The sequence below is a fragment of the Lates calcarifer genome, linkage group LG16_LG22 (assembly GCF_001640805.2).
Source record: "Lates calcarifer isolate ASB-BC8 linkage group LG16_LG22, TLL_Latcal_v3, whole genome shotgun sequence".
Classification (NCBI taxonomy): Eukaryota; Metazoa; Chordata; class Actinopteri; family Centropomidae; genus Lates; species Lates calcarifer.
The window spans coordinates 9,661,263-9,676,145 of record NC_066848.1 but is presented as its reverse complement, the minus strand read 5'-3'; the positions used below and the strand labels follow the sequence as shown (position 1 = coordinate 9,676,145).

At 42.9% G+C, this 14,883-nt stretch overlaps 1 protein-coding gene across 9 annotated transcripts in view; it reads right to left on the bottom strand.

The window, feature by feature from the left end:
* Nucleotides 1–11,223, bottom strand: part of kcnma1a (potassium large conductance calcium-activated channel, subfamily M, alpha member 1a) — a 131,087-nt gene extending 119,864 nt beyond the window's left edge. For all 9 annotated transcript variants that reach the window (XM_051076671.1, XM_018696760.1, XM_018696749.1 and 6 more), the window contains exon 1: nt 10,027–11,223. In XM_051076671.1, the coding sequence (XP_050932628.1) occupies nt 10,027–10,317 (291 nt within the window). In that variant the 5' untranslated portion in view covers nt 10,318–11,223. The remainder of the gene's footprint in view (nt 1–10,026) is intronic.
* Between the last annotated feature and the right edge of the window lie 3,660 nt (nt 11,224–14,883).

Genomic DNA, 14,883 nt, shown 5'->3' with positions numbered 1-14,883 from the left:
CCATCTATATTTTTATATCACAAACTTTTTTAAGTACTCAACAGCACAGACATAGCTACAAATATATGTGTATGAGAGGCCCTGCTCAGTCGCCCCTTCCTGAGCTCTCCATGGTGCTGAAAATCTTCACTTGTGCAGAATAGCTGAAGCCTATGGCCATCATGTTTAATACATCCTGCCAAAACACAGAGATGGAGCACAACTGCTGTGTGTCACCGTGGCCAATGGATTCCACGTCTCAGATGAGCACTGTAGACAGCATTACGTTGTCTGAATATTAGAACTAATCCCTTCTGCTCCCCTGGTCAACATCATAATTGAACCACACATTTCAACACAGACCACAAACTATCCAGAGGCATCCAGAGTGTGAATCCTGACTGGCAATAGTGAGGGAAGCAACAGCAAGGAGCAATAACCATCAGTGCTGAAACAATATTACAAATTACTTTCTTATCATGCATGCGTACATCTGCCTGTCATTCAGAATCAAGCATTCTCACATATAACAATCTCTGAGCCAACAGTCGACAATGCTGCAATCTATTTTGGATTCTAATATTTCAAATAATTACCATGGCGCTACATTTCTGTAACCTAATCTCCGGACTGATATCACCACTCTATTTCCATTGTAACACAGAAAAACTGGCTTTACAATTTGACTACACTACAAAAGCACTCCTACAGACTAATCCACAACTCTACATACACAAACAGCAGCTATGAAAAGGAAAGGGAGGCATGTGTTGAAAGGAAACATGTACACTCCCAAACATTATGCAAGTCCATCTGACAAGACGGGACCAAAGAATGAGACATCACATCTGGCACAGAGGCTATAACAAGTAAATCTATAGCCTATTCTAGTTCAACCCCCATGAGTGTACCTATAATGGATAAACGTATTATCAGTGATACATACAAGTATATGCTGACTGAAATGACAACCAGTCCAAATAGTTCATACAAATGCATTTATTCTATATCTCTGTGAGACTGTGAGTATGGGCATGTGAGCAGTCAAGCGTATGAATTTGCATGGTTTCTAATGAGGCTCATTAACAGTAATACACAACTGTCTATGGGAATCACTGACATCAACACTAATAGCACATTATCAGTGGAGGAGATCATCAGTTACATTTGTATCTGCATTGTTTGCCATTAATGTATAAGTGCATCCATGATATTCAAAGTGGCTTCTGATCATGTGAAAGATACTTACAGTAAATTTACAGATTAAAATATCTACCGTTCAAATGATGCCCAGGAGGGCAGCTAGGCAATTTAATAGCCTTACAGCTACTGACCAATTACAGTGTTTCTTAATCTCAAAGGCATAGGCTGTCAGAGAGCAGCATGGGAGCTCTACATTATCATCCATCTTTAATGAGACATCCAACAATGAACCCATGCACTCTGTGCATCATCTGTACATGATGTCTACACATGCTGTCATTTGGGGCTCAACACTAGGCGCATCATCTTACACAGCTCATGTCACTCTGAAATTGGTCTGCCTCACTTGGTTCACATCTAGATACATTTCACAGTTTTCAGAGCAATGTCGGGCAGCAGACAGAACCTGAATGAGACAGGACCTTCTGGGATTTCACTTTTGCAAGCATCAAACAAGGCTGTAATTGACAGCTGGGCTATTCATTCTGCGCAGCCACTCTGGAAAATGTCAGAAGAAGTCAAGAGGTAAAATCATTGTGTAGCAGGTCCGCTCACTTTGGCTGAACAGGGTTCAACTTGTAGGCTGCCCTTCACTGTCAGTCGAACTTGCATTTCCCCATAAAAAACATTCCATTTTATTAGTGTCTAGTGCACACTTAACTAATAGACGCTGACTGGGACGCTGCCAAATGGGGTGCAATCTTAGCATTGTAGCATGGTGTCTATGAAGGCACATTGCTGGCAAGCAGAGAGAAACCTGAACCTGCTGTTAGCCTGCAAGGAGAATGACAATTAGCATATTAGCCTCGCCCCTTTGGAGGTTAACTGAGGTTGCTAAGGTTGCTAAGTGCAGTGGCTGTGGTGGTGGTGGTGGTGATGTGTAATCCAGGCACTTTCTTAACCTTCTCTAAGAATGGAAGCTCTGCTTTTATGATCACACACCTGGTTGACCTCACAGAGCCATGTGCTGTATGTACGTTGCTAGGAAGAGAGAGCTGATCTCAAAACAGGAAGCAAAAACACAGCCTGCTGAGATCTTTGAAGGTCACTGCAGTGTCCTCTACACGTACACCCACCCCAACCCACCCCACCCCACCCCTCTCTGTCTCCGTCACACTCTCTCTCTCTCTGTGCATCAGTGCACACAGCTCAAAGCGACAATTATTACGTTAACTGCATTTTGATGTCCACATATAAGTGCTCCACAGGCTTCCCTGATTTCTGAGGGTGGATGCTGGGGCTGGGGGGAATGGAGTGAAAATAAGAGGGAGAATAGGAGATGTCTGGCTCTGCCTGATAATCAGCACCAGAAAAGACTAGTCCCAGGGCTGTGCATGTACTGGTCTGTCTGGTTGCTGTTATTCAATGCAATGACACGGAAGGTTTGGACATTTCTAGTTAAGCCTAGAAATGTCCAAACCTTCCATACATAGAATACACTTGTGTATGACAAACCTAAAATAAAGGTTTGACTGCTCCATATGAACACAGTTTAATGTCTGTGAGAGAATCTCGGCAGTATAAGACTAGCAGACAAACATTGCATGTGCATATTCTCTAAGCAATACTGAACAATTCAGCGAGACCAGAATGTTTCTCACGTCTGTTTCTGTCACTCTCACATACAAAAACACAAGCATTTGCAGATTTGAGGAAGATAAGTGAGCAAGACAATTAAGCTGCAAAAGACACAGTGAATCCCATGTGCATTACAAAGCAGTATGCAGTGGCACCATTGGAAAATACATGTTGCTGTCCTTATCAAAATACAGTTTAAATACCTATTAAATCACACAAAACCAAGGCATATCCACGTGCGATTATCAGCACCATTTAAAAATAACACAGCTTAACCTGTATGTCTAGTCGCTGAAACTGCGGCAGTGTTTCTATACAGAGAGCACCCAACCTACAGACACACATATACACACACACCCTTCCTCTGATGTTAAGCTGTTTAAGGACAACAACAGCTGAGGAAGAAAGCTGGTAGACTAAACTATAAGCCTTGATCCCGCTGGCTATCCAGGCACTAGCTAGCTATCTCCCTCCTGCAGGCCTCCCGTGCCAGCTTAGCCTTGCCGGTCTCAACCAGCAGATCTATATGCAAATGGTTTTCCACTGCCAGTTTGACTAGGCAAGGATCAGGTGGCTTAGACCCCATCACACATTTCCAATGATGGGAATGCCAGTCTAGCACTCCCCCCACCCCCACCTTTGTGGAGCCAGGTACACCCCTGCCCTCTGCCCTTTAACCTCTGAATACTTCCTGGGGCGTGCACGTCCTTTTAATAGTCTGGTGACTGGCCAAAGAAGACATAACAGCATGACAGGACAGTTTGGGTACAGGAGGGGGTGGACCTCTGTGTCTGTCTCACGATATACATAGTCTGGCCTGATATATGGCCTCTCCTTGTCTGTGGATTAACATACATCGGCATGGCACACTAGAGTTGTCCCTAGATGGCCATCAAATCAGGGCCAGAGAATTAGGGATTAGGGCTCAGAAAAGGGAGGATCTCCACTGAAGAATAACTCATGAGTCACACATTCCATATTAGAGGAGCATGAGAAAATAACACAAAGCATTGTATATCTACTGTGTGTTGCTACAGTCTAGTATCAATTTTTACATCTGTGTAGTTTAAAAGCAGATCAAGATAGTAAGATCTTAAAGAGAACAAAGTTTCCAACACTAATGTAACACTGAATAATCTCCACACATCTTTTGTTGTTCTGTTGGGTATTAAAACTAATTAATCATTTAAGTCACCTACCAAAGAAAACGCTGCTTTGTATCACTGTGAATTGAATATCTTTGGATTTTGGATTGTTGTTTGGACAAAAGAAGCAATCTTAAGATATCACTGTGGGGAATTACAATGGGCATTTTTACTGATTTCTGACATTTTATAGACTAAATAAATATTCATTTACTCAACAGACTAATGCCAATGAAAATAATCATTAGCTGCAGCCCGATTCTTGATGAAAAGGACTGGGGAAAGGCAAGTGTGGTAACTGGTCACGCTTTGCCCTGGGACCCTGGGACGGTTCTCACTCCCAGCAAGTGTCAACAACACATGACAAGACACATGCAAGTCAGCCCCTGGCCACAAGAGCACACGCATTCCTGAAATGACATCAAAAACTAAGGAAGTGTCCATACATACAGCCGTGCGTGTGAACAAGTCTTTATCAAGTGTTTTGTGTCATCCACTCCTCCACACTCACACTCATTTCATCAGGTCCTCCCTTTGCGCATTTTATTTCCCCAATTAGCCCTGGATTTTAATAAGCAAGAGCGGGATGAAGTGGGCCGAGCTGGGCCACGTTAGGCAGAGGTTAGTGAGAGCGACAGCTGATGGCAGGGTGTGTACTCTATGCTGCTCTGGCGAAATGCAGCTGGTCCGTTGCCAAGCACAGGGGAGTACACAGGCTCACAACAGTTCCTCTCTGTAGGCACCTCCGCAATCCATTCCACTTAAAGGTAAGCGCACTGAAGAGTGTCCCAGCATACCGCGCTCACTCTGCCACAGCTTTGGCTTTTTTCCTTGTCACATGGGCAGACACAAATGTAGGCACATACACAGGCACATGCAAACACTGAGGTGGGTTTCAAAATTAAGGCAAGATTAATTGCTCTGCAGTGAAAGCCAAGCCTCAGAGTATAAAATCAATAACAATCTTCAATTATGGAAATGTATTTTGACAATTTAAAATTCACCAAGGCTGCCATATCTCATTAGACAGCAGATCATATGATGGATTTCTCCTTGTGGTTTAAAAAAAAATTAACTTTCCCCCTTTAAACTTAAAGCTATTAAATGTTAAGTGATAATACATTTGCTTTATCACGAACAATCTAAATGCAGACTGACAAGGGTCAGAGAAAATGGAGCCTAAGCACCAGATGTGTCCTCGCCCTACCTCTTTATCAGTCACATCACAGGAGCAGAATAAGGCCTTCAGTGGGGAGAACCAACACACAGCACATAAAACTCTCATTAGATAGGATGAAACTTTAATGACCCCATGATTGCCATGGGGACACAGGGGCCAAAGCAGAAGAAAACAAAAACACAAGAAACACCATAAACTTGGGCACAGGAAAACTAAATGTCAAGAATAGATTGTCCAAGCAGCGCAGGCTCCATCACCCTTTTCGTTGAGCTGTTTGGACAGAAACAATTGTACAGTCCTGACGGCTGTCGGCTCTAAAGCGCACATTAAACACTCCATGTTGCACCTTAGGGGGATGAGGGGGAGGCTGAAGGTGCTCAGCAGAGTAGCTGCATCAGCTGTACTGAGGTAAAGTGGGAGGTGTGTGTGTGTTTTTTTTTTTGTTAATGCTTGCATTGAAATACACGACGGTCCACTCTGGCTTTGCTTGTACATTTCCTCTGTGTTGTCAGCTCAGACCAGTTTGCAGCTGATGTGTAACCACTTCAGGTACTTTTCGGACCCAACAATCTCTCTCCTAACTGCTCTGTGACAGGTGTCTGTGGCTTATTGCTCCACTGCAGATCCTCCTCTTTCTGATGTAGAGCCGCAGACTGTTCTCTTTCACACCTTGAAATGAAACAGTCTTCTAAACACCTATACAGGTTTCTCGTGTAAAGTAACAAACTCTGGCTGAGAGATGGACGATTTCTCTACTGCTGGGAACACATGATTTTGTCAATGATAAATTATACCAACATAACCAAATTCACATACTTTTGAGCACTAGCTAATAGTAAGTTTTTGTTAATAGCATTAGTTGACATTAACCTGCTGTCTAATTAACAATTTCACAGAGCCATAAACAAGGATCACAACTAATGATTATTTTCTGTATTGATTAATCTGCCTTGATTAATCACTTCATTTATGGAATATCAAAAAAATTCACAATTACAATTTCCTAAATTCAGATTTTTTATCTTCAAATCACTTCTTTTGTCCAACGCATGCTTCTGGAGATTTTCTATATCCGCTCATATGAGATAAAAGCAAATTCTTATAATTAAGGAGCTTTAACCAGAGCATGGTTGAAATGTCTGATGATGATTATTAAAAACAACTGGAGATTCATTTTCATTTTAATTGAGCTCTTATTGCTTTAGACTTAGAATTTGACATTTTTTCTATCACAAATACCTCTAATGCCACCTTGTCACGCTTTTAACTATTATATAAGAGCACAACCACAAACTTGTGGTCAGATTTTATTGTCTGTTGTAGCTATATAAACATTTACTTGAAAACTGCAGCATGACTTAGTTTAGCTCAACAAGAGATTTATGTTGTCAGACAATTTGGTTCACTTCCCAGCCCTACAACACACCATGTATGGTATTTCTCTTTTTTATTAAAGCCATGTTTTTACAAAGTCATTTTCTCCAGTGGATCATGGCGCCATTCATGTTTGAATATAGAGATTAATGCCACAAATGCAAAGCCTCTATAGTCCTCCTCCCCACGCATCCCAAATAACAGAGGCATCATATAAGAACTCCTGGAGGTGGTATGACGCAGAGTGGATAACTAGACCATTAGATAACCATACAGCAGTGAAGCAGCACAGCACAGAAAACAGCACAAAAACTCAGCAAGACTACAAGACCATAGGGAAGGGAAAAGTAGAGCAGGCTTATATTATATGCTAACAAGCCCTCACAGCATGGCAGTGATTTCCTCCACTTCAGTATCACTGAGTGGTTGTGCTTACATTTCTGTCAGTCATGCATATGCATTAGCATTGTCTTGAATGAGTCTTTCCCTTAGTAAGAGCCCCCTTATTTAGAATGTGTCTCAAACTGCACTATAAAAAGAGGATGACATAATGTAGTGCATCCAGATGACAGGCCAGAGAACTGGTGTTTGCAGGGGGGACTTAGGGTAAATCGAATTACAGTTGTGGTTGATATGTGGCCTAAAAATGGAATTGGAGCCCTCTGAAACACCCAGCAAATACTGTAAATGATGCCATAAATGTTGCAATTACTAGCATAGTGTTAGGAAAAATCAATATATGGGTTTGTTTTTGTTTTTTTATCTAATGTTGTTTTTTTGTCCACCCAATAACACATTGTTTTGCTGTCTTGTTTTAGAAAGACAGAAGTAAAAAGGTGATTATCCCTGGTTCCTAGGCCTTTTGCCTGGTTCCTTGCAGTCCTGTGTGCATTTATTGGCAGTGCAGTAAATTGAGCAATACAATACAGGTCACCATCGGGGCCTGATTCCATGTTTCTGTCATTCCTGTCATTCAACAGTTTTCCTTGCAGCATCCCCTTATCTCTTTCTTTCTTCCAGTATGATCTCCATGACCCTCGACCTCTCCCTTATAATCCTGACAGAGAAGAGGGCCATATAAAAGAATTAGGACACAGCTGTGTGTCAATGGCAAAGCGCAGGAGGACACTATGCAATGCAACACCCCTCTCTCTCGAACCCTTCATCGCCCTCGCACCCCCTGTTTCCACTTCCTCCTGCGTATCCCTCTCAGAGTTTCCACCTCTATTTCCCCACCTCTGATTCCAGGTTCCCAGTACTGCCCACAGAAAGCCCACCACCTCCCACGCCAACTATGCATCCCGTTTCTGACACATGCCAACCTAGCTGGCTGCAACCAGTCAGCTGAACGCAGATCCAGTTTCCCCTTCTTAATACCCCTAACAAGCCTCTTCCCTCTGCAGCCAAGTGTCAAGCCTACCAAAGTCACCTAACGGGATGGATCTGCCTTCCACACACAGCAACAACAACAACAACACAGAGACAGACATGTGCTTTCATTTTTACCTTTTCCCCTCATTTACAAGAGATGAGATGTAACCCGATACCCACCAGCAGTCACAAGATGGATACCTCATTATGTTTGCATGGTTTATTTTCATCACTTTCCTCGCAAGACGGTGTGAAGTATGAAGGATGACATATGGTTCGGTGCCATTTCTGATACTGGGATCCACGGGCATAACAAAATGACAGGAGGCTGACAGCCAAGTAATAGCCTAAATGACATACTGAGCAGAATTATCTCTCAGTGTAAATAAGAGCTATTTAGATGGGTACAATTTTTAGTGCACTGGAAAATAATCTGAATCCCAGATGCCTCTTGTATCATGTAAATGTCTGCTTGTGTTTTTCAGCATGACCAGTAGCCTGAGTGGAAAATTCAAGAGAAGAACTTGAGATGGTGAGTGTCATTTCAGTCATGTCCCATCCATCCAGAAATCTAGATCTAACAAAGCTTTATTGAACATATCTGGTATGAGGAGAGTACAATACTATTTAGAATATCTTCCAGATATGAATTTATATTACATAAACATATACAATCACATTTGAAATTATCAAATTGTTGGCCAATGGAATTAATTGGAATTAACACAAATGTAAAACTAACTCTTCATCAGATTTAATTTCCATTTTTAAACATTCATCTTACACACAATAACCAACCAGAGAAAATAAGATTAAAAAGCTCTGAAGATTAAAACCAAATACCCAAAATTGTATCTTTTCTCTATTCAGCAAATCAGAATTATGAAGGATAGGGTGCTTGCTGTGTTTATTGCCAGTTAAGGATGCTCTCTATGACCTGTCTCCCACCTGTCATAATACCAGACAGAAATGGGAAGAAAAGGACCAAGGACCAAAAGAAAATGACAGAAGAGCAGCAGGAGGGATGCAGCTCATCCAGTCGAATTGGACACAACCCAAATATACCAAGGACAAGGAAGCTGACACTCGTTCTGGTCTTTCTCCCGTCCATCATTGTCACTATATCCTTTTTTCAACACCATCCTTTTGGCAACACCAAAGACAGGTTGCCACAGTTAAAAAACTGCCATTACTTGATTTGTTTGTACTGAATATCTATATATGTTCTCAATGTGAGCAAGCATAATGACATTAAACATGATAGGCCTTGTTTGGCACACTCTGAGCAACATTACCTTTCAATTGCCCCTCTGTACAGCCAGGGGACCACTTGCACTACATACAAGTGTGTGAGTCATGTATGAAGCAGGCTTTAATATACATGTGAATCAGCCATGATTCATCCTTAATGCAGGCCACCCCAAGCAAAGCAATGGGCAGTCACCCTTTTTATCCTATTTGTACATTAGTCCTGCAGAGAGGTTACATTTATCATTCTGCCAAGACATTTAATGTGCAGCATAGCTACATTTCAGCCACCACTGAGCATAAACATTAAAGAATAGAATGGAAAGCTGTGAAAAGAAAGAATTATCTTTCCATTGGCTTAATACTGCAGGGTTGTTGCACACTGTGTAAGGGGCAGCCTTGATGTCACCGGGTCTGCATAAGAAGTCCCAGTGGGCTTCATTAGTTCTCACTGGTGGAATGTGCAGGATCATATGTTTTGTTACATGAAACTAGCACATGTTTGCTTTCACCCTAGAAGTTAAAGAGCTGATGTGGCACAGGGATGCTCTGATGTACGGCTGAAGCGAAATAAAATGAAGGAACTGCTCTCCTCTCATCCCACCCATATCTGTCATGCAACACCACCCCCTTCATTCAAGAGTGGGAGTTGGTAAACACAGCCATGGGATAATAACAATCATCTTCAAGGGATGCATTCATTATAAAGGCACTGCAATGGGCACTTAATCTGTTCAGTGGGTGCAGATGATGCAGATGATTAGAAAACCATAAAATTTCAGCTTAGTGGCGTGTCACTTGCACAGTAAAGTCCGCCAGAGAACAAGAAGCCAGGCCAGTGTGACAGGAATATTTCCATTATGTGCATCAGTGAACATACAGTATGTGTGAGGCGTTTAAAGATTTTTTTAACATGTACAAAACTGACTGTGGAAGAAGCAGCCATACCTTGTTTTTGATGTTGCAATGGCAGCAAACAGTCCACAGATATTTGAGGGTCCTCCATAGCAGGATGATGAAGAGACCCCCAAAAAACGTCACCATGGAGGAGGCGAGGAATGCCCACCACATGCGCTGTCCATTATTGTCGCAGGGCACCTCAGACGAGAACGGGATGACAACGTCTTCCATCTTGGATATTAAGATTGAAGAGTCCGGATTTATATTATTATTGATATTGCTTGTCCTCATAGAGCTGTCGCTTCCATGGGGAACGGTGCCATCTGCTTCAGCTAGCATTTAGGAGCCTTGGAGAGCCTGTGCCAGCGTCCCCAGCCCCACTCACCAGCCATATTGCCTGAAAAAAAATCCCCCTCTTCGCTGTAGATTATGTTCACCCACCCGATGGAGTCTCTTTCTGTGTTTTAGCAGCCTGTGAATTGTTTGCTCGTGACAGCTTGAGACACCGCACGCGCGGACCTGACCAAAATAGCGGGTCGGTGGCCCTTGGAGAGAGGCATTTAAATCCGCAATAATGACGAATCTTTAGGCGCTCCTCGTTCTGAGAAGGCTGTCTGGCTCTTTCACGCCAAAAGCCATGGCCAAAGACGGCGTCGTTTGCAGCCGTCGATGCTGCCAATGATATATCGGATAGTGGTAAACACAACGACAGTAAGGGGAAAAAAACGTTACAGCCTGTTCTCGGCGTGGCGACCTCTCTAGCCGTCTTCCATTCAGGGGTCCTGTCGATTAGGAGGCGGGTGAATCGATTTCACTTTCTTTAAGCGTCAATCGGCTGTGAACGGTTTTCGAAGCGAGAAACACACAGAGAGATATTAATTAAAATCTACGATTGGGTGGCTGTCACCGCGGCGCCGAAGACTACATGTTCTTGCGGGCGTTTTCGTTGTCAGTTCTGCGTAAAAAGGACTGGCGCTCGGGTGGACGTCGCTATCTCCATTCGGTTCCCCCCCTGCAGCCCTGGCACGGAGCGGCCAGCTGAGAGCGCCTGTCAGATCCGCTCCAGAGGAGAGCGGGGAGATTTACAGGTAGGAGGGCGGAGCGAAGCGCTAATAATAAAGATGGACAGAGGGCAGCAATAACCGCGACGAATGTTTATTTCCAAGTGCCGACCGGTCTCTGTTGCTCGGGTTGTATAAAAGAGGTAGGCAACAATTGCGCCTTTGCGTCTTTAATGCACGCCAGTGACGCACGTCGCAAACACGATGAGGCTTTGAAAGGCAACTGTATCGATCAGTGATAAATTTAAGGGATATAGCTTACTATATAAACATCACAGCAAATGATGGCCCCCCATAGAATTTCTTAGTTGTGATACCAATGGATATAAAACGACAATAAAGTGAGGTTACCCATCATTGACTACAACATTGTAGGTCCCTGCAGGGATATTATATTGTGCTGAATTTTCATTAAGGATAGTGCTCCCCTTTTTCAGTTACTGAGTCTGTGGCTTTTCATCCATGGATGATGGGCGTCCCTGTTTTCATTTTGAGAAATGAACTGCAAAAAGCCTCACTCTCTCACACACACACACACATAGAGAGGGAATGGATGTCCTGCTCTCTCTCAATTACTATAATATGCTTACACTTTTAGCTCACATATTAGGTCAAAAACAGGTGTGGATTGGTGATGACGGTGAGGAACGACTAGCAGTGGTTTATGGCTGCACACACTGGATGCCCACCCCTCCCCTTAAGCAGCCAGCCAGACCAGAGGATATGGGGAAACAGCTGGCTAGGGGGAGCCCCGAATAACCACTGACCCCTGGGCGCCACCAGACCAGGCAGGTGCACACAGCCACCTGTGTCACAAGGCTCCAGACTTCTTGGGGATTGCATGCAATAAACTTTCAATCATCTGTCCCTGCCCTAGTCCTCTTCTGAATACTTCAATTAAGTGCCAGAGTGCAATTAAAGGTCCCTGTCCCCTCTGCACTCTGTGTAATTTAAAGTGTAGATTATATGATTAAATAAATAAAACAGTCTCTTCTTTTTGTAGGTAAATGTCCCATGGAGTGTGGTATTATGGCACTTGACCTCAAGCACATATCATTTGTTGAAATAAACATGCCTATAAGTGCAATGAAGATATTTCATATATGTCCTATATATGATGGTAATCTATTGTCTGGGAAATATTAGTGCTGCTACAGGAATAGCTGCGGTAAGAGAATCTTTTAACCTAGCTGGGGGGCTGTAAAACACCAACGACAAGGCAATCTGTAAATTATAGCACTTCAGAGTTATGAATGTCTATGCAAGCATTTTGACTTCACATAAAATAGAGGCAGAGCCGGCCAGCGCTGCTATCAACCATAGGACAGTATATTGAATATGAGTTACAGGACAAGAAAGAACTCAAAGTTTTAAATGTTTTTAATACTCTCATTGATTTTTGTTCCCTAATTTCCTCAGCATCATATATTTAGAAGTTTGTTTTAGAATGACTCTGCAGCAAAACACCAAAGTCAAAACCACACAGGTTCCACAGCTTTAAAAGACAGCTCTAGGGCTATATACACTGTTAAGCTTAATTTATGCCTTGTGATGCCACCGACAGCATCTGATCAGTAAGCGTTCAGGCAGCCTGATAGGCTAAGTATTTGGATGGGCCTTGAGCAGCAGCTTTGAATTTGTCCTCCTGCTGGTAAAATGGTGAACTGTCACATTAAAGGCAAGTGATGCTGCAGCCTAATGGCAGGATCCACTGACTTTTTTTTTCTCCCCCCCCCAAAAAAAAATATTACAGCATCTTAATGAAAATGATAATTCTCGCTAGGATCAAGGTGATACTGGTCAGGAAATAATGAAACCTAGATTTCCAAAGTCTCACGATGATTAAATGTTCTTATATAAGTGATGTAATTTCAGGAAACAAGTGAGGTGTAAATCATAAGTCCGGTTAATGGAGGCCTTCTAATCAGAGCCATAATGTTTATTCATGTTGTGGATTCACTCAGAATTACAAATATATCTGTAGATAATTCATGCTGCATATTCTCTGACAAATGTACAGGAAAGGAAAACAACAGGAAAATCAATTGTACCACCATACATACCCTGTGAGACCCACCTTTCAAAGCAACAATAAGACCCCAAAGAGGTCACAGAGAGTGAGAGCACCAGCAGCACATGCTACATACATTATGTGTCATAATAAATCCTGCTGGTGTTTATGGCTGGCCACAGCAGAAGGGACTTGAATTGATCATCCCCCATGAAAGGCCAGCTGTTGGGCGAACGGGTTCCCGTGGGCCAGCAGAACTTTAGCCAGAGGGTTCTCAGTGCTGACAGATGAGGAGATTAACGTGAGAGCAGTCAGGTGGTAATCCCGCAGGACTTTTGGAGATGCTGGAGTTAGCATGCGGGGGAGAATGGGATGAATTCATCCCATCAAGCAGAGGGATCGGGGAGAGAGAAACGCGCCTCCTCCCTCTGAGAACGAGATTTGATGTGAGCCAGGGAAAGGCCATGGCTCACCACCGCGGACTACAAAGATCCTTCCCTGTCAAACTTGAGACTTCTCAAGTTCAGTTGAGCTGTCAGCAGCTGTCTTGAAACAGACACCCCAGCAGGAGGGCTGGAGACCCTATCCCCCCTTTCTAAAATAGGAAAGAGGAGACTTGGAGGACATGAAGAATTTGGGACAGGACATAGTAGACCTGCGCCCACAGTATATTAGATGTAGTGTGAAGTCATTAGTGACCAAAACCATGAGCAACACTCTCTGACAAGCATTAAGTAACATCCCAGTGGCTTGCTTCAAACAATGAATGTTCTCACCAGTGTACAACTCAGTTTGCAGGCAGTTTGAAGTAATAGCGGATGATTTGGAGACACTGGGTGCTCTCTTGCCCCAGTGAACCTGACAGGCAGCTGGAGGGTAGTCATTCACTGTGACATCATTGGCTCGAGGACCACGTGACCCAGCTCGGAGGAAACAACCTCGAGTTAGAGGCACCCAATCAACCAGCAGAGATCTGGTGTAGCCGCAGGCTGACCAATCGCATGGAAAGCAGCTCTTATGGGATGCTTCAGAAGTTTTTCCTGGAGTATAGATCCTATATATGTTCATCATGTTCCTAAGCCGCACTCTGACTTCTAAGAATTAAACTTAAGGATGTTAAGAATAAAAAAAGAAAAGTTGAATATACAAGGTCTCTTGTGTCCCTCAATAAGACTACCTGATTACATAAAGATACTTAAGTGACTCCTATGCCTGCATTATTTTTTCAAGATAATCAACACAATCTTTATCTTTTTCAAGCTTAAAAACAAGCTTATTGGATGTGATGGATTCAGTGCTCTAGTAGGAGGACAATAGACACTGACCTGTCACCATCTAACTGCAAAACATGATGTATGACAGTAGTGCTGCTGACGAATAGAAAGAGCCACAGCGTCTGTCTTTCAAAGTGAACATAAACCCAAAAATGCAGCTGCTTCTTTAATGCTGAATCAAGGCCACATCTTAATCGCTCTCACCGAGATCCTGGCAGATATTGTCGCACAACCTTATCTCAACTCAGAAAATTGATGGCCATTTCATCTGCCACTTTTTCATTTGCCACCGCTTTCAGCAAAATGGATTCACTTTCACCCCTAATCATCTCAGAGGGACACTGTCACATTTCAGCAAGACATCAGCTGAAAATCTTGCTCTCAACTCTGCTTTCATTCTGTTATTTAAAATGTAATCTAAATAAAAAGAGGAGTCATCTCACTTTAAAAAAAAAAAAAAAAATCGTATTTTCCTAGGCACTGCCCAAACAGTCCTGGATAAAGAGTTGTTGAAAGCAGTGGGAATATTTCACAATCAGAAAATCAGACTGAGTCTGTG